At 44.8% G+C, this 20,579-nt stretch overlaps 1 protein-coding gene across 1 annotated transcript in view; it reads left to right on the forward strand.

The window, feature by feature from the left end:
* Window positions 1-9,060: 9,060 nt before the first annotated feature.
* Window positions 9,061-20,579, forward strand: part of DPP6 (dipeptidyl peptidase like 6) — a 986,698-nt gene continuing 975,179 nt past the window's right edge. The window contains exon 1 of the mRNA XM_070265304.1: window positions 9,061-9,964. Within this exon, the coding sequence (XP_070121405.1) occupies window positions 9,905-9,964 (60 nt within the window). The 5' untranslated portion in view covers window positions 9,061-9,904. The remainder of the gene's footprint in view (window positions 9,965-20,579) is intronic.

Below are 20,579 nucleotides of genomic sequence, written 5' to 3' on the forward strand. Positions count from 1 at the left end.
TTCGTATCTCTCTTTTGTTTGCTTGCTAAGGGTTTGCAGAGATGTGTATTTTGTTTAAACCTAGTTGTGTCTCCTCAGTTTTCTCCATTTGTGATGATCTCTCGTTGCTGTGCTAGAAGCAGAGGTGAGTTTGGGAGAGGGCCTCAAGGCACAAAGCTCAGAGCCCCCGGGCAGCGGCATGTGGCGTCCATCCAGCGCCTGCTGCACCTGACTCCCCTCCCAGTGCTGCGTCCATGACTGGGCAACCTCGGCCGTCCTTGGCCATGCCAAACTTTTCATACCTTTGGGTCCTCATACAGCTGGGACCTTCAGGTCTCAACTTAAATATTGATTCAGCGATCTTCTTGGAAGAGCAGTCTAAATCAGATCCACCAATACTTTCTGTGTAGGCTTTCGTTTGTTTCCTTCACATCCCTTAATATGACTTGTATGATTTTATCTGTCTCTTTATTTGTTGTTATTTCAATGTCCCTATTATGGGAGCTATTATGAGAGCTTCAGGATGGAAGGGGACGAGCCTGTCTAGAGTAATTGTATTCGTGGGGTCTCACGTGGGCCTGGCACACAATACACATTCCATACACGTTTGCTGCACAAATGCTGAGTGGGCCCCAGGGGGCCAGCCCCACTACAATAACTTGTCTTTAATCATCATTACTAATAATTTTGGTTGAAATGTGCTCCACACGCAATGCTGTTTTTAAATTTGTTCATATTCAAAGTAGACAAGGAAATAATGCTGCAAATCTGAATAGTTTAAATTGTGAGAATAGTAAACCTTGAATAACCTGTTTGCATTCCTTTTCTGGTTTATGTCTGCTCTTCAGATTCTCAATTCCATCAGTGTTCTCTTCTCTTTCCTTTTCCTTCTATAAAAAAATCCATTCTAAAGGAAAACTCTACCGACAGTTTACACTTCATTGTGACTAAGACACTAAAAGAACTCCCTGCAAAACTGGGGACCAGGCTCTCTGTGGAAGCACAAACTGCGTCTCGCACCTCGTGGGGAAAGAGCAAGGCCAGGTGAAAGCGCACAGGTTCCTGGAAAGGGCAACACTGATAGCTGTGCCTGGTGTACATGTTCGTCACATCTTCTAACCCGCATCCATACAGACTTCACCCTGAGAGAGACAGGCAAGACTCGTACGAGGAAAAAGGAGCACGGAGACCACCAGATGAGAATTATTTTCCTGTTTCCTTTAGGACTAGCTAGGGTGGCAATAAAAAAATATTGCTTGCTTCTTTAGAACTTAATGATGACCCTATTAGCTTATTAACAATGCCGGTGTGGAAGAGCAAACATTGCATGGTGTCCTCATCCAACTCATGTGCTCTAATTTAACCCCTTACAATTTCTGGGAGTTTTGTTTTTATTTCCATCTCAAGTAAACAGAGGATAATTCAACAATAATTACTGGTATTATATTCATTTATTTGCCTTTAAAATGTATGCATATTGTTTTGAAAGATAAAGTTCCTTTAAATATGCTGTATTTGGTAAATTTTCAACTTTATATATTGTCTGGACAGTGTTACTGGAGATGTTCGTCCACCGTTGCAAATCCAAATGATGGCAGAAAGTCCCTTATGCCACACAAGAAGAGCCTGGGCAGCTCAGGTGACAGCCAGCACCAAGCCCTGGTCTATTAATAACGCTCTATCTCCCTATCAGGTCTGCAGCTCTCTCATCACTCATGGAGACAGTCATTCTGCCTTTGGATTGCCTGTGTCCTCCTCGGTCAGGAGCATCATTTAACAGGATTGCGGAATTCACCAGGTGGTTAGTCTTAGAAAACCCAAGGCAGGAACGCATAGCCAACTCTCTCCTGAGTGCTTGCTTTTGAACTTTTAGAACATGAGAAAATGGTCTTGAAGCTGAATCTGCAAATACAAATGGAGAGTGAAATTGGTTCTATAGAATCCAAATAGCACACTCTTCCTTCCCGCTAAGAACTAGCGGCTATTGAACCAATTCCTGCCCATTAACCGTGAGATTGAGTCCAAGCTCCGTAGTCAAGCATTCAAAGATCCAATCTGCTTTTTCTCTATGTAACCATTTTGCTGGAACAAGACTGACCTGTCTGGTTTACCTTTACTTAAATGATGATGATGGCTTGTCATAACCTGAACCACTTTCCTTATCCTTCAAAATCCTCCTCTATCCTCAAGGCAAAGCCTTCTCTCATCTGAGCAGAGATGAAAACTCTCCTCTACAAGGAAGGAAAAGCCCTGTGCAGACCTCTGGCTTTTGGTTTTCCAGCTGTGGTGATGGAAGCCACACGTTGAGATGACAGAGCTGCCAAGTGAAGACTGGCTGGATCTGTGAGTCACTGTGTGGCCCACGGAATACTCTGAGGGAATGAAAAGAAAAACCTTTGTCATGCTAAACTACTGTTTTGGCAATAATTTGTAATCACAGTGATGCTTCAGGTTCTAGCCCCGCATCAGCCAATTGTTTGTTCACTAAATTGGACAAATTATCTCTACAGTCTCTGATGGGGAAGGAATTTGTTGTACGAGTGAGGAAATGAACTGAACCCAAACTCCTACAGAAGTCAAGCATGGGCTCACCTACTGCACAGCACCTCATGTGTGTCCACACACCCCCTCATCTACTCTCCTAGTAAAGACTATGGAGATTGCTCTCAACTCCCCATCATTGCAAACGATGCTGTAACGAGAATATCTGTGGGCTTTGAAAGAAGGATCTTTACAATCAGAAGGATGGGGTTTCCATTTGGCTGATGAAAAGTTCTGGAACTAGACAGTAGCGATGTTTGCACTACACTGTGAATGTACTTAATGCCACTGAATTGTACACTTGAAAATGTTTAAATGGTAAATTTTATGTTGTGTATATTTTGCCATGATAAGTAAATAATATGCTAAATTGCTTGAAAACAATTGTTTCTCTTAAGGAGTTCAGTTTTGTTTGCACTATTGATTTCTTTAGTCAACCTTTTCATCAAAGAAAACACAGGGGCTGGCCCCATGGCCGAGTGGTTAAGTTCACACACTCTGCTTTGGCAGCCCTGGGTTTGCTGGATCCTGGGTGTGGACCTACAAACTGCTCATCAAGCCATGCTGTGGCAGCATCCCACATAGAAGAACTAGAATGACTTACAGCTAGGATATACAACTATGCACTGGGGCTTTGGGGAGAAAAAAAAAGAGAGAAGAAAACACTAAAGTGAAGCAGCCCCAATTTTTGCCAGATCAGTAGCCTTCCATCGAATGAAGCTTTAGGATATAATTCAAAAATCATGAACTGGACCAGCAGTCCAGCCAGATTCCACCAATATCAAAAGAAACGGTCTCAAAGACTTTTTTAAATGAAATAATTCATTTTCCTGAGAAGCATCTACTATGATGTAGAGCAGCTTTTTGTCTCTGCACAGAAAGACGTCAGTTCTTCCAATGGGTAGAGTAGAAACTACTTTAAGAAAAGTAGATCCTTTAAATTTGAGGCCTATCTGATGTAGGTATATATATTGACCATCAACATCATGTTTTGATATAAATTCCTGGGAAGTCAATGCATTGGCGTGCCTAGAACCATCTGCCCTGGGCGTGGAGGCGCTGCTGAAGAGCTGAGTGCATCTGAGTTTAAAGGAGAGAGGGCAGCGTGATCGCCCGAATGGACGAAGGAAGTTGTTCCCAGCGCGAGAGGCCACATGCCTGAAACAGAGACTCGGAGAGAGGAAAGGTGCACGGGGCGTCATGAAGAAGATAGGAATTGGTGTACATGAGGGGCAGAGACAGATGGCTGAGGAAGAAAAAAAAAGTGGCACTACTCAACGTCACTTTGCTGAAATCAACTGGCATGATTTTAACATCTAATTAGAACAGTAAAACCTGGAGAATGGACTTTGTCATATGGATATTTTATAGAATTTTAGAAATAATAATTCAGTACACTAAAATGACTGTACACAATCAATTAAAAAGGCACCCATATATTTTCAGGAGTGCCACGTCATCAGACCAACGCAACTGAATTACTACTGGGGATTTTATCAGTCAAGGAAAAAGGCAGTAAGGAAGGATGCACTTAATCACGATTACACGGTTTATTTAAGGCAGGGAAATGGAACAGAGCACCATTTTCCAAAATTTCCTAATATTATACCGTCTCTGAAAATGTCAAAACAATTTACATCACCTTACTGGGGAGTAGATGAACTAGTGGCTTATAGTGACTGAGAAAATACACGCCAATTCCTTTAGCGATGTCAGTCATAGCAGCTTCTAAACACAACTGAAAACAGTTGTGCATAGGTGAGTAATTGTTTACCTCTGCAGGCTCCAGACTCTGGTACACATACTGCAAGGAAGCTACAAATCCATCGCTCTGGGTGCTCCGGGATGTACAGCCAGCTTTGCTAAACACTGGTGTAAGATGGCTGCCAATTCGAATTACTTTGTATCAATTGTTTGGAATGATTGCTTTGGTAGCACAGAGCATCGATCTATATCTCTTAAGTTCACAATAATTATCTAAAGTGATCTACTCCTGGCTGTGCCTCGACGGAGAGGTGAACTGATTTCTCTTGTTCTTCCTGTGAAATATGAGTGTGCTGGGCTGGGTCCCCTCTGAGATCTCTTCTAGATCTAATTAGTGTGTGATTTTATAATACGATAAAACTAAACGAAGGCTATGGTTGTTAGGTTGTACCTCCCAATGTGTTTTAGTTCAGGGTTCCCCTTAGAAACAGACTCTAAATCAAGGCTTATTGTGTACAAGTAGTTAAGTTGGAAGATGATGCTGGAAACACCACTGGGAGAATAGGGAATTGAAGAAACAGAACCCATGTTGGTAATAAACATGAAAGGATTGGATTAGGGAAAATGCCGTGTAAGTGAAAACAGAGCTACCCAACCACAGTGCAAGTCTGTTCTCAGTGAAGGGGCGAGGGAGAGAAGCTTGGGTACCTTTCTGCAGGCGGTCCTTGAATGAAAGTTGGCCATCAGGGAGCTCCCACATCTCCTAAGAGCAGGCCTTTGTTACCAGCCTGCCACACTCCATTACTGGCCGGGAGGAGGGAGGCGCGACCACGGCACACACCGTGATGGATTCCAAAGCATGACAGCTGGGCCTCATCACAGTCACTTCCTGTAGTTGGAGGTCAGCCATGGCTTACTCAAGGCCACCGCATGAGACACGGAAGGGAAGGGAAGCCAAGAGGGGTGCATTGTTAGTCAAGTTTCCACATGGGCACTGGGCACTCTGAGAGACAGGATGGAACATGTACCTCAAAGTTACCTTATCCTAGGTTGAGGGCTGGCATATTTATCTGCCAACTCCCATTGGTAGGTTATTTAGGACTGCTAGCTGGGGCATGAGTTCTGCGGCACTTCCAGTCTGCCACACACCCAGAGTGCAGAAAAAGCCCTCAGGCAATCAACACAGGTGCTTGCAGTTGGAAGTCAGGCTGGTAGGCACAGAAAGGGCCAAGAGGATATGGGCAGGGCGCCAACCGGACCTGCTGCCATTGCTGGAGAGACACAGCAGTGGAGATCCACACAGCCCCACTCTCTATCCCGCCCTCTTGCATCAAGACCCCTGAGAATGACCTTCTAAACACAGAGCACGGTCGGCATTTGCTACGTGTGGAGGCTTTAACAAAGTGAAAACACTGGATTTCACCCATCCCTAGCTTCTGTCTTTTTCAACAAGATACAGGAATCTTGGGACAGCCTCCTTTCTCTGCAGCCCAGTAGTTGTATTTATTCCCATCACTGCCCACCACAAGATTTTAACAGCCCTTTTTTCTTTCCTTAGGAAACGTATTGAGAAAAAAGTTTAATAATCAGGTTGTCAACTGGGAAGGTGCAGAGGAACTGGAGTAAGGCAACAAGGCAGAGGACAGCGACGTTTCCAACCAGAGCAGAGTGAGCAGCACAATAGGCGCCAGGGAGCCAAGGGCGCCAGCGTGGAGCACGCTCCAGGAACAGGTGACGGCTGTGACGACATGAGGCTCCCACCGAAGAAGAAGTGATTCTAGAGAACAGAGTGTTTAGAACAGACTTCTAATTGGTGGGCATTGTTTGCCAAAAGCAATCTTGGACTACTTCATGTCAGCCTGGGGTTATATAATCAGCTGGTTTTTAATAATGGCTGAAAGTGCCAAAACAATCCAAATGACAAGTTCAGCTGGATTGACTCGCTAGGAGCACAAGATGTACCTGCAAATATATGGATATCAGTCAGAGTTCCTAGGAGGACAGAGCTTTCATACTTGCACCTGGATTTGCTGGAGATGACATTATTGAACTTAGGAGTATTCCAGAATTGCTCTAGATGGCAGAGCGGCAAATATGTGCTTGGTATGAATACTCTGCAGAACCCTCAGCTCCACAGAGGGCCCACTGAAAGTTCAGTAGGTGTCCAGTAAATATTAATGAATGTGAATGCTAAATTAATCATGGAAGTGGTAGGCATTCATCATAGGAAAACCCTCCTTACCCTGATACATTTCTCTCAGTCCTGCCTCTAGATTGATGAGAAAGAATGATCTACAAGAAATTCCATGCACTCTTCTCTCAGATCCAGGGTTAAAGGGGAGACAGCTGGCATTTTAGCCACATATTAAAAATGTCCCTGGGTTTTGCTTCTGCCTCCCTGTAAAGGCTGGATGTGACTTTGCACGGCAGGTGGTTAAACTAAAACTATCCCATTTTTCCGAAAGAGATTATTATAGAGAGGAATTTCAATCAATAAAAATGCAACACACAAAATGTAACTTCACTTTTTGTTGCTGTTCTGTAACTTGCTTAGTCTGGTGTGAAGAGAAGACAAATGGAAGACAGTGAGTGATCAGTAAACTTTAAATCTAGTATCAGAAACACGGAATCACCACTAACATTTGATTTCACAATTCACAGCTTTGGTGGCCTAACAGTGGCAGTACAGCTTATCCACTGGAGCAAGTTAGCAGAAACCAAGTGCTGTTCTCAGATATCCATTCTTTCTTCAGATATTGAATATCAGTTCTTGTGTGTTTTAACATTCCTAATTAAAATTATAAAAAGAGCAAAATGTACGCTTGTTAAGCAAGGAAACAGTAGCTAAACACAGCCAACAATGTGAGGCTGTGTTTACCTCTGTAAAGCCTACGTCATCTTTGATTTGCTCTATGTGTTGGTTTCCTGATTCCTGGCAGGAAGGAAGTTGGGAAGTGGAGACTGACTGTCCAGAGGTTACCTTCAGGAACTCCTCTATGACACTGATCTAGGGTGTCAGTGTCTGCCCCGACTTGAGTCATTGAGAAGATGCTTGGGGGAACTGAAAGGCAGAAACCACCCTGTAAAGTAGGAGGCATACAGCCCACCGGTGTCCACAAAAAAGGAGAGTGGTGGGAGAGGGCCTGGGGAGTGGGAGGAAGGAAAGAATTAGGGAATTCTGCTCGTCTCCCTTTTACTTGCTACTTCCTGCCTGACACAGTGTGGTCTATCATGTGATACTGCTTATTCAGGACTGAAAAAAGGATCACTAATGAATACCGTCAGATCTGTAGGCTCCAAATTTACTATCAAAAAAGTACTATTTATTAGTAAAGCTGACCACACTGCATCGAACTTTCTAGCCTTCACATTCATCATTAAAAAATAGTGATGTGGGTTATAGCAGGCTGTTTCTGAAATGGCTCCAAATGATCCCGTTGGAAGCACGATATTTATTATGAAATGGCAGGATGCTTAGTGATGGTGTAGTCTGCAATTGTGCTGAAAACGGAAGAGGGTTTCTAATATGCCTAATAGACTTGGTTATTTAGCTAAAGGGATTTCTGAGCAGTGAGGGGGTATCATCTGCATTTTTCTTGCCGCTCATCATCTAATATGAGAGAAGAGAGATGAATTGAGGGAAGAATTATTAAATAAAAAGAAAACAGGAGACTTCAAGATTAAAAAGATAGACTCAGAGACTTCTGGTTTCAGCTCCAACATGTAAACAGCTTAGAAGTCATCACTCCCACCCTTACAACAAGAAAAACCTGAATAAAGTGAAAAGCAACAAAATCTCTTGGACCCAGAAGGGAACTGAGGTCCCAGGACACACAGCTCGCAGGAATCTGCAGAGATGGGTGAACGAAGAGACGCAGCTGAGACCTGCTTACCCAGAGCAGAAGCCGCTGGAGATAAACCAGGAGGAACACTTCAGGGGTAATTGTGATGAGTTGCTGGAGGCTGAGAGTAGAGTAGCGTGAGGGTGGTAACTCCTCAGTGCCACACTCTTAGGATGCCTCACACTGTGGATTTTACTGTCAGAAGAGAGTGCAATAGAGCAGCGGCGTCTGTGTGTAAACGTGAAGCGTTCTCAGCAGTTCCACGTAGTTGTTAATAACACTGCCTGCCACCTGGTGAACCACCGGCTCCCACCTTGCCGTACCTGGAATACAGCACTAAACACCCACCTAGGGAGATGACAGTGAGCATCGGCAGACCCCTGAGAAGGAAATCTCCTTTTTACTCTAAAGGGGCACCCATGGGGACGTGCTGTTCCCCAACGTGACTGAGGAGGAACCGCAGCTCTGGTTCTCACCGGGGAAGCCAATATCTTCCTTCACTTTACAGATGACGAACCGAAGGACGAGCGATCTGGAAACAGAAACCGAGTTGTGTGGTTTGATTTTCCACCCAGAATATTCAAACTCTGCCATCTCTACCTGCAGGAATCTAGAAAAAAACATTTGGCTAAACACCAAGGCTGTATTCTAATGTGCTGCTGGTCCACCACTCAGACTTGTAATTCTAGAATGTTGCAATGCAGTCTTCACGGAGCAGTTGCTCTTTCTTGATTTGTTTTTCTTAGTTCCCAAGGGTCAGTTTTCCACCTCTATCCGAAAGCTGACTAATTAGATCATGACTTCACAGGCGCCAAAAGAAAAAAGAAGAGAGAGAAGAAAATAAAAAAGAAAACCCTTGAGGAGCGCAAATACTTCTACTGCAGCCAGGAGTAAACTCGCTCTGCTGCGCGCCGCCCCCCCCACCCCCATCCGGCCCTGGGCACGCAGATTCGGCACGCACGCGGGGAGCGCACCCCACCCCGCCCGCAGCGCCAGTCCCGGGAGCAGGGTGCCTACAGTCCTCAGCTGTGGCTGGAGGGGACTCTGCCAAGGAGACAGGGACCGTCCAGCTCCTCCTCCGCCCCCTCCACGTCCTCGCCTTCCCTGTGCAGTGGCGCCTGGCAGAGCCTCGCGTGCCACCTCCCGACCATCCCGGGAAGATTTCGCGCCCGGAGCCGGGCGCAGGAGCTGCCAGCGAGCGCAGGCGCCCGCCCCTCCGAGTTGCCCTTCCTAATTACCCGCTGCAAGGCGAGAGGGGTGCCTGCTCTGCGCTGATGACGGCTCCAGCCTGAGCCTTTGAGGGTGTGGAGGACTGTGGAAAGGTCCATGCGGGAGTGGAGAGCGAACCCGTGGGTGTCTTGCAGCCGTGGCTCCGCCCGGGGGGCGTTAGGGCGCGGGGCTCCGGAGCTTCTGCGGTGTCCCCACCCCTTGCTCGGGGAAGAGACTAGTCCTACACCCGCAACCCCCTCATACACATACCTCCTTGGCCCCTCCTCGGAGCTCCTTTCCGATTTGCTCGGGCTTCTGGTCCTGAGAGTCTGGACTGTTTCCCAGGAAGGCAGCGCTGGGCAGAGCGCCCTGGAAGCCGCTGCTGCCACCCGGGCTCCCTCCGGGGTCCCAGCCGCTGCTTCTCCTTCCTCAGCACCGGGCTGCGGGCTGTCATCCCTGGGCGAGGAGCCCCGCTGAAACCTGCGGCGTGAGGAACCGGCTTCCGCTCGCCCGGTCGTGGCTGGAGAGGGAGGACCCACCTGGCCTCCCCGAGAAGCGCACCTTGCCACCCTCCACGCGCGAAGGAAGTTTTGAAGGCCGAGAATCGGGCCCCCCAACTTCCTCCGGACATGAATCAAACAGCGGGAGCCTCCAACAACGTCAGGTGTCCCCCAGGGAAAGGCCACAAGGTAAAAGACCCGCGACGGGGCGGGGGCGGGGGGTGCGTGCCGGGGCTCTCCAGGCTGAGGCTGCAGTGTGCAGGCGAGGGCAGACTCGCCGGTCGTGGATTCCAGCCCGCCGGTCCCTCCGCATTCGGGGTGGGCGTGGGGGGGGGGGGGGTCCTTGAGTCAAGATGGTTGACGGGTCGCGGGGTTTGTGAGCATCGGTGGTGTTTCACGGACCCAAAGCCAATACCAGGCTCTGTCGGTGCACCGGCTCTGGGCGACCCAGGGCCCGGAGACTCTTGAATGCTTCGCGGCGGGGTTCTGCCGCTCGCTGGCCGTTGAAGCTTTCGCCCGGAATTGCCGAGTTTTCAGAGCGGAGGGGTCAGCGGGACCCCCCCCCCCCACCGCCCCCCGGGAATCAGACCGTGACCTCTGGCGCCAGAGCTTGCGGAGAGCGCTTCCCGGCTCTGCCTCCCACGCAGGCTCTTGTCGGTGTCACGGACACGTGCTTAATTAACTTGAACCGGCCGACACGTGCCTGGAATGATTTCCAGGATATTACTGACGTTCGGAGAAAGGAGAGCGGGCAGGGGCCTGAGGCATCCTCGCAGAACCTCGCCGGTAGCCCCGGGTGTGTAGGGGCAGGACCGGCACGCGGAGAGAGGCTGACGGCCACAGAGGTCCCCGCGCCGCGACGCTCATGTGTGCGGCACGGCCCTGCCTGGCCAGCCGTCCTCTTCGCTTTCTCGCCTGTCTGTGTCCCCCCTTAGGTTGTAGTTAGTTTGCAAGGAAATTCCCTACCTGGGTTCCAGGGGGAAGCCCTGCAGCAGCATATATATCATGTACTTTAAAAATATTTTTAGAGTATTTCTGTTACTAAAAAAACTTGAAAGAAGGCAAGTGCTCTCATCTTAGGTTTGACGTGGAGCTTGAATCTGTGCTCAAGTCTTTTATCTTGCTGGCTACGCCTATTTTTGCCTATCCGTTTTCATATGCATAGAGGCTGGTGTGCTGATAAGCATGTGATTAGAAGAATGTTCCCATTAATATCCACTTGTTCAGAGTTGGACATAGGTGAGTTGGAGTTAGTGATGATGTTGGGTTCATTTGGTGGATAAAGAACTCCCGGTTTGTTGAGTTATGTAAGAGGAGGGTTTGGGACTGAATACCTTTATTTCCACTGAGTAACAGCCAGCATTTTCTACTCCAATCGGGTCTGGATCCAATGTTTGAATCAGCAAGTCATTCCTCTGATCTCTGTTCTCATTAACTATGATTCCATAGTTACATTTCTCACATTTCCTTTATTTAATATCCGTAGGGAATGTCTTTTTAATATGTGGTAGCTGATATTGTAAGATTTTAAATTAAAAATAAAGTTTCCCGCATCAGTGATTATGTAGTAGAGGCATCTGTGGCATTCAGAAAATCATTCAGTAATTTCTCTTAAAAAACGCCTTCAGTTCCAGGGTGAAAGTGGCTTCTTGGCAGAATTGGACTGCAGGGTATTGATACCAGTAAAACTTTCTGGGAGGTGTTTGAGCACACAGCAACAATTTAGAAGGTGCTCATAAACCTGTTAGTCACCCGTTAGGGATCACCCCATGCATCCAGCTGGTGGTCCATGGAATCATATTCATTCAGTAAACAGTCATCATCGATTATTCACTTGACAAACTTCGTAAACTCCTCAGTTCCAAGGACTAAGAACCAAAATACAAATTTAGACATTGCCTTCATGCTCTAGAACACAGCTCTAGCCATACCCATCCCTCATGCATTAAAATCTTTGACGGTCTCCATTGCCTAAAGTGAGATTATTACTAGCTAGCCATCTTCTGGAAGAAAAAAAAATTCCTATTCCCTTCCCCAAAGAAGAATCCTCTTAAGTTGTGGTTTGCCTTCAAAGTCTGTCGATTCATAGTTTGCAGCTTGGCCTGAAGGTTGCTGCCCCACGTGACGGTGCTGGAGAGGAAGCTGACGAGACCTGAGGTGGTAGCGGGTGTTTGGGGCGAATGAGGGACACACACTTAGCAGAGGTTAACAGTCAGCATTGGAAAGTACCAAACAGACCACATGAGACTTAGGTTACAAGAGTTTTTAATAAGATACGAAACTCAATAATAGTTTATTTTATTAGAAGTTTGAAATGAGTTTGTTTCCATTTTACCTGCTCTTCTTAGGGTTCATCCTGGGATGCTTCATGGGGGCAAAGGCCTGAACCTCTCAGGAAAGCGTTTCGGTTGGACTCACTTTCGTGTGTGGTCCCATTCATTCACTAATTCCTGTTATAACAATTTCTATCTGGCAGATTAGTATGATTTGTTCTTGCACAGACATTTCTCGGGAAGCCTCTGTTGTCTTTTTCTTTCAGAGTGGCTACTCCATGGCTGAGTTCGGCCATCTTTAGATGTGTTATTTGCCTCTAGGTTCGTTCTCAAATATTGAACCCCCAGAACTGGGAAAGGAAAGGTGGTTTTTGTAGCTGCCCTGCACCTGACTGTGGGGGATAATCGGCCATCTGCTAACGGCTGTTAAGGACCACAGAGGGTGGTCAGCCTGCTGTCATCCTGGGTGTGTGCAGGAGCCACTGCTCCTCAGAAGACAGCTCTGGGAGTTACAGTTACTTGGGATTAGGAAATTAAAATGTCCCTATAGGACCTGGCTGTCATCCCTACCCCAGGTTGGCCTGGTGCTGGGCACAGTGACCAGTAGTCATCAAGTACTAGTCAAGCACCAGTCAACAACTGGGGCTGTCCTACAAATAGTCGAGGCCTGACGAACAACTGGATGCTGCCCATGGACCAACTGAGCAACCCACCTGGAGCATTTCCACAGTGGCGTGGCAGGCTCTGGTGCACAGGCGCTTGCTGACTTTTGCCAGCTCTGGTATGATACTTTCTGGAAATTTACTGTGTCTTTTTTTCTTTCTTTTTCTAAAGATACAAAACGGCATAAACTTTATGATACTAATTATATAGAAATACATATGTGAAGAGAAAAGATAGTAAGAAAATAGACCAAACAGTTGACTATGATTAACTTGGAATTAGGAGACAGAATGAGTCTTGTTTTCACTGTATTTTCCACTTAAGTTTTCTATAGTCATACTGTGTAGTGGGGTTTTCTCTAAGTGCTTAATGAACATATATTTGTGAGAATATTACTAAACAATATGAACATTTGAAATTTTGGTTTTGAAAACTTATGCACCGATGCAACCATTTATCAAAATGCAATGTAACCTTTGTAAAAAGAAGAGCTGTCATTTGGTTATTTAAACAAAATGCATTTCTTTTTTTGTGTTTTAAAAGATATTGAAGTCTTCCATGGTAAAAGGTGTTTCCTATTGATATATCTCAGTATTGCAGAATGGACAATCTAAACTTCAATATGCAGTAGTTCAACTGTACTCCAGAATTATTCTTTAACTTTTAGTTTTTGAAAATTTTTGTCCTTAAATGTTTTCCCGTAGTTGTTAACTTATTCCTGCATCAGCACTTACACTGTCCCTCCTTGCTTTTTGCAACATCAGAGTAGTGGTGCATCCAAGCCATTGCTTCGGGCACGCAGGGTCAGCTTCACGTTCCATTTGCTGACCTTCTTGCTGGAGTATTAAACTTCTAATGTCGTGCATATTTAGAGGAAAAGAAACTTTTGTATTTAGAATATTTTATTTACTGAAAAAGCAGATACAATATTGTATCTAAAGCTCTAATTTTGATTATTTTACGCTAGGCGTTTTTGTAATTGTTGGGGGAGGTCATCAAGAGGAGGTGACTGCCAGGTGACCTGTGAGCCGGACCTGCGGAATCTGAGGCTTCCCACGCCCCCCCGCCCCCCCATTTTGGGTGTGTACTTTCCACCCACCCTTCCCACACGAGGCGCTCGCAGTAGCACACAGCCTTGAGAGAGGAAGCTGTTGCTGAGACCACCTGGATGGTGTCCGTGAGCGAGCACAGCTGAGGCCTCTACATAAACTTCGAAGGTTTGGCGGGTGGGGGTGGAGATGTGCTCACCTCGTGGCGCCCGAGACAAGCCTTCTAAGGAGGTTGCCTTGCTTGTTACGCCTGCCGCCTGCCCGTCTGGAGTGGGCTGCCTCTTTCTTCCACCTCTCCTTGCCCTCTGTGTATGGCGGCTGGTTTCAGATTTCACTCAGGAAGCTCCCAAGTTTCCGAACCAACAATAATCTATGAATTTTACATTGTTTTTGATGAGTTTAGCTTCTTAATTTCTACTTCCTTCTACTTCCTACTTCTAGTGCTCATTTCACCACAAGGACAGGGACGGTGAAGATACGGCCTGTGGGCTCAATTTGGCTTGTGTCTCTGTTATTTTCCCTGTAGAACATTTTAAAGAAAAAAAGACTGCATGAACTGAAACACTTGTGGTTCAATAGGGATGTATTTTGTGAAATAATGCTGGCCAGACCCTGCACTTTCACTTTGCCTTTATTCTTAAAGGATAGTTTTTCTGTCTATAGAGTTGAGCTGACAAGATTTGGGGTCCTCTTTCAGTACTTTAAAGATGGTGGTCCTCTGAACTCTGGTCTCAATTTTCTCTACTGAGAAGTGAAAAGTCATTTGATCCCTTAGTCTCTATATGTAGTGTGCCATTTTCCTCTGTCTGCTTTCAAGATTTTCTCTTTGTCTTTGGTTTTCAGTATTTGAGTGTTATGTGCCCCAGCATGGTTTTCTTCATATTCATCCTGCTACAGATTCTTGAATCTTTAAATTCACCAAATTTGGGAGTTTTGCAGCCATAATCTCTCCAGATATTTTTTTCTGCCCTATTCTTAATCTTTTGAGAAGACAATTATTCATATATTAGACGTTTTATATTGTCCTGCAGGTCTCTGGGACTGTTCATTTTTTCAAACTTTTTTCTCTCTCTTCTTCGGATGTGATTGTTTCTATTGCTGTTTTCACATTCAATGCCTCTTTCCTCTGTCTTCTCCATTCTTCTGTTTGCACATGTAGTGGTTTATTTCAGATACTATATTTTTAGCTCTAGAATTTCCACTTTGTCCTTTTTTCATAGTTTCTCTTTTGCCTGCTTAGATTTACTATCTTTTCATTCATTGTGAGTAACTTTCTCCTTTAATTAATGGGGCTCATCATAATAGCCACTTTAAAATCCTTGTCTTCTAATTCTAACATCTGGGTCGTCTTGGCACTGGTCTGTGCTGATTGTGTTTCTTTCTTGACAATGGGTCGCATTTTCCTATATCTTTGTATGCTGAGTAATTTTGAATTTTATCCTCAGCACTGGGAATGATGAGTGGAGACTCTGGATTCTGTTATGATTCTCTCTTCAGTGTGCACTTGAGTGGCAAATGACATATTAGCTTTCTTCTTTTATCCTTGCTGGGCCTCCTGGAATGTCCCCAGTACTTGCCTGGCTTCGGGGACAACCAGAGATTTGGGCATCACTGGTGCACAGAACTTAAGGCCTTCTTACTGATTCTCTTAATTCTAGAATCCGCCTCTTGCTTTCCAGCTGTGGCAGTTGGCTCAAACTCTGTGGTCTCCAGAACCTGTTAACTTTGGGTTGTTCTCCAGTGCCTTCGGATTGTTTGTATTGTTTCTTACATGAAGATATAGTTATTACATATGCAATAGCTGGGTATAACATGAGGGTAATTCAGTCATTTCTGAGAATGGAACTCTATCTAGCCTTTTCATTAGTTCAATACCCAGGCTTTAGAATCAGTAGCTTTGGGGATGTCACCTACTGTGGCCTTAGAACTAGCAGCATCGTTTCTATGATAACTCAACAGGTCCCAAGACCTACTCCTAACTTTATTTTCTAAATCTTTAGTTCGAAACTTAATGCTCCTCTGCACTTTGAGACTCTAGTCAGGAAAGAATGATCAACCCAACATCACTCCTCCCAACACTGCTTTTGTCCTCTGTCTTCTCCTCATCAAGACTTTGTTTAAATCTTTTTGAGCCTCTCTTTCTTATTGATTCTCACTCAATCTCTTTTTCATTTCCTCTTCTGTCGGTTTTTCCTCTCCTCCTCTTGCTCGTTTTCCCAACAGGTTATTTTCTCCAAAATTCACGTTTTGATAAAGTATAGCTTGTTAAATCTCAAGGCTCTCATTTGTTCCCTGTTTTGCCCTCTCATGCAGAGCAAGACCTAATTAAAGCTCTCATCTCTCCGAGACACCTCCTGCTTCTTTCCCCCTCTTTCCTGCCCCTTCTGGTTTAGATCGGCAGAGTTTCCCTTATGAAGCATTTCATCCACTTTCCAAACTTTTCCTCAGCCTGCCCTTCTTTGGAATTAAGCTGCCTCCCCCTCCTTTTCATGGGCTAAAGGATTTCCCTCCTGGATGTTAAGATACGGCTTAGTCACCGACTCCCTTTCTGTGGGAAGCCCTCCCCCATGATTAGATCAGCCGCTGACTCGTAAGCTACTATGGGCATAACAGACTCATGCACACCTTGGGAATTGTTGCTGATGACTGCCACATCATGCCTCTTGTCCTGCCTTTCCCCCTTCCTCACACTTACTGCTTCACCAGCCCTGCACTGGGAGTGAGCACATCTCAGAACTAGAATTCAGCTGAGAAGGAGATTTCCTTCCTAACTTGTGGTTGCAGGTATCACTCTCCAGCTTGTGTTTTGGCTTGAATTTCAGACCTTTCCACGTGCTCTGATCCCTATACCTGCCTGTTCCTGAGCCTGTAGCTCTTACTGAATTCCCATCTTCCCTGATCCTGACCACTCATATCTGTCATCCTCTTCTGTCATCCTCCATAGGTAGTATTTTAAAACAGGATCTAACTTCAGATGTAATTTTGTACAATCCTTTCATTTCATAAAAGCTAAGATTCAACAAAATACAACTAGTTAATGAGAGAGCCAAGACTCAGACTCTCGTCCTCTGATTCCTGGTGCGTGGTGCATTCTGTTGTACCAGGCTGCTTCATTGTCCCTCTTCTTCATTTGAGCACAAAGTCAAGAGCCACCTCTACTATACACGTGGGCATCATACATGTTAGTAAATCCGCCTAACGGACTTCACTCATCCTTCATGTTAGCAAGGGCATGTCCATTTCATGCTTTGTCTTACATACCATAGCTCTTCATACTAAACAGGAAGCTTACTTGTCGGGTTGGTAGTTTCTAAAAGAAATAGGAAAGGAAATCCATATAAAAAAAGTTAATTCTTTTTACTACCCAGAATCTAAATCATCCTGAAGAATTTAACAAAATTTAATGCAATGCATAAAACATAAATTGCTTTAATGACTTCCAGGATATTAGTGAAAATCTATTTATGTTATTTTGGTTTTACATTTTATTGATTTTTAAAATTTTGATTGTCCTTGTTTTCTCGGTAAAATATACAAAATGAATATAAGCTTATGCATAAGTTACATTTCCAGGAATAGAGGGCAGTAAATGAGTAGTAATCGTTTTTCTGGTTTAACTTGGATTATTTTTTTAAGTCAAAAGCTGTACCTCAAATATAGTATTTTAATGATCTCACATCTTGAACCTTATGAATGAAATGGACCAATTAGAATTTTGTAGACCCCAAATCTGATATTATTTTTGGCTGAGGATCTAGAAATCTGTTTTGTCAACAGAGATGGAGGAAAGTTCTCTGACTCCTTGCTCATCCCCTCTCCACATTTTTATGGCCTTAGAAAGTTCTCACTGTTTCCATACCACACAGATATAAGATGTATGCTCTTTCAGTGTCTGTATTTCCCTTTTTAAAAAGAAAATTCCAAATGCAATATTAAGAGATCATAAGACATTTAGACATTACATTAAAAATTATATCTGACAAAATGTAAACACAACAGAACAAGTTCATGTTTTTCATAAAGGAAAAAAGGTGAGGATGCTCTGGGGCTCGGGTAAAGTCATCTTATGTGTATGAGTCCAGATGTGGAAAAACTCATCCAGTGGAGGATGAGTTACAGAGGCAGCATGGGAATAAGGGGAGAAGAGTGAATAGACTGGAACTCAGAGTTGGTTGAGCTGTGCCCTCTGTTTGGGCTGAGTCTCAGGGAAGTGGTTGCAACTTTCTGAGCTTTTTCCCCCCACTATCTGAAAACTGAGGAAATCAGTAAGGCTTCAGGGCCCTATCAAGCTCTTGCTTCTGATATTCCAACCCTAGAAACAGCCATAAGCAAAGTGGTTGCCATCATTAAGGAATCCCTGGGCGTAGATATGAAAGGCAATTCTATAGTAAAATATACTTAATGGAAACGCTAAGCCAGAGGGAGTCCTTCACACTTTAGTATAAAAACAAACACATACTATGCATATCTGACATAAACTTGAGACATGAAGACAGGGAGGTACTTATGAAATGAAATGATGATCCGCAGTTTGAGATGCCTTTCTCCATCCTTCCACTTTTCATAACTTTTTCCTGAAATGTTACCTTATTTCGTCTTCACAACAGCCACTGAGTTATATAGGTAAGTTTTTATTTCTCCTTTTATTTTTTAACTGAGCTACATGATTCTATGCAAATCACTCATGGTCACAGGGCTTGTAAGATCAAGAAAATGTTTTCAAACTGTAAGTATGTAAGTAATAGACAGTATTGAAGCTCCAACCCATGCTTCTTTCATCCCATGACTCTATCAGTTTCCTAAATGCTGAGTATTATTTACAAGTTTTGTAAGCCTTGGACTCGTTGCTTACTATTCTTAAAAAAAGTGAAGCTGCTACTTTTATTAGTGAGCCAGAGTCCTCATCGTTGAGACAGGAAACACCAGAATAAAATACTCAGCGGTATTAAAAGTGAATAACACCAAATTGTAGGATCGCGGCTGGTCAGATAGGAGTGGTCAGTACCGTTGAGCTGGGGAAGGCTTCACACAGGCGTGGGACTCATTCCTCACTGGTCCCACGATGTGCCCTACAGTCCTGGAAACATCCTGCAGACTCAAGGCTTAGAGTAACAAAGTTTGCTGCTCCCCCAAATGATAACCGATCCTTGGCAACCAAGGGAGCCGTAGAGTTTTAATAGACGGTTATTGTGTATCATTATCTTTATTTGCTTCTGGCGATTTTTATTTGTGACTACTAAGATTAGATTCTAACGCCTTCCAGTATAGGAACTCTGCAGCTTAACCTCCTCTGTCCAATAGTCAAAAGTCTGAGCCATCGTAAAGAGGGACATGATATGAAAACATACAAACAATAAAGCAGTGTTGATCATCTTCTTCCACGGTCTCAGCTTTTGTAGAGGTGCAACATTTCTTTCTTAGTTCATTCCTCAACTGCCAGCTGGACATCTGTGTAGTAGAGATGCTGTTCATCGCCTCCTCGGCCACTGAGACTTCTGAAAGCGCAAGAGCCTGCCCCGCCGAAACACAGGACTGCCTTCTCCTTGATGCAGCTCATTCGACCAGAGCTGGATACTGCTCCCGGGGACAGAAACCCACAGGTGGAGCCGAGCCAAACTCTCTCCTTTGGAGTTTTGAACTAAGTGACACAGAGACGGCCATCAGAAGACAGAGGACGCTACGTGTGTGACTACACAGACTCTCACGGTCGCGCGCGGTCATGGGAAGCTGAGGGTGACTTGAGAGAAAGGGAAGGCAGGGAGCGACGGGACAGCAGAAATGAGCGGCCCTGAAACACGGAGAAACTGGCCTCACTGTCAGGCTTTCTGGTGACGGTTCCCGTGAAGCCTGTCTCTACTTCCCTTCCTTTCCTTTAGGCTCTTCCTGTATTCTGAGATGCACTGTTAAGTAAAATTGGTGGAAAATACAGAAAAATCTTTCGTTACCAGCAAGATTTCTTATTTTCTCTCTCACTCCCCATTACCACCAAATAAAACTGGTTTTGTTGAACAAACTTTTTGATAAGCTTCTTTGCATTCTTACTTTGAATCCTATGAGGCACGAGTGAGGAAAAAAAGGGTCCTAGAATTGCTTTCTAAGCAGGAGTGAGAGTGCTGGCTGCTGTCCAGGTTATTGGACAGAGCTCACCGGAGCCGAACTTATCAGAAAAAGAGAGGGTATCTGTGAGGCTTTGTGGCAAGAGATAAAAGGGAACAAGACAAAAAAAGATCATGTTGCTGGCAGCCAGGAGATATACTTTGCGGAACAGACTAGAAATGTTGCTGTGTCGTATCAGGCCTTTTCAGAGAAGTGTCAATACAAACTTTTGGGGTTCACTAATGTGTTATATAGCTAATCCTGGTTTTTTTTGTGGTAATTGGAATTGGGTGGTTTGATGAACATGGAATACAGATTCAAGATAGGGGTGGGACAAGAGTCTAGACTGCCTGAGGGGGGATCTGAAAAATCTGGGTGACGTCCATAATACATTCGCTTCTTGTTGGTTTTGTTTTGTTTTGTTTTTATTTGAGCTACTTCTTGTGGTTTTCCACTTTTTTTTGCAATCGAATGAGTTCTAACAACAATGATGGGGAATGTGTGAAGCGGCTGGAGGCTGCGGGGAGTGCTGGAGAGGACCGCCCCTTGAATGAATCTCCAGTGTTACGCTGAATGCCTTAGACTCAGCGGGCAGTCGTGAAACAGTGTATTTTTTCCTCCAGCTATGCCTTTAAAACAAATCTTTAGCTGGTTCTGTTTGTGCCCAGATTTGTGAAGACATTATAACTTTCTCTGGTCCCTTTACATTATAAATAGTGTGAT

Source organism: Equus caballus, chromosome 4, assembly GCF_041296265.1.
Source record: "Equus caballus isolate H_3958 breed thoroughbred chromosome 4, TB-T2T, whole genome shotgun sequence".
In the NCBI taxonomy this organism is placed as follows: domain Eukaryota; kingdom Metazoa; phylum Chordata; class Mammalia; order Perissodactyla; family Equidae; genus Equus; species Equus caballus.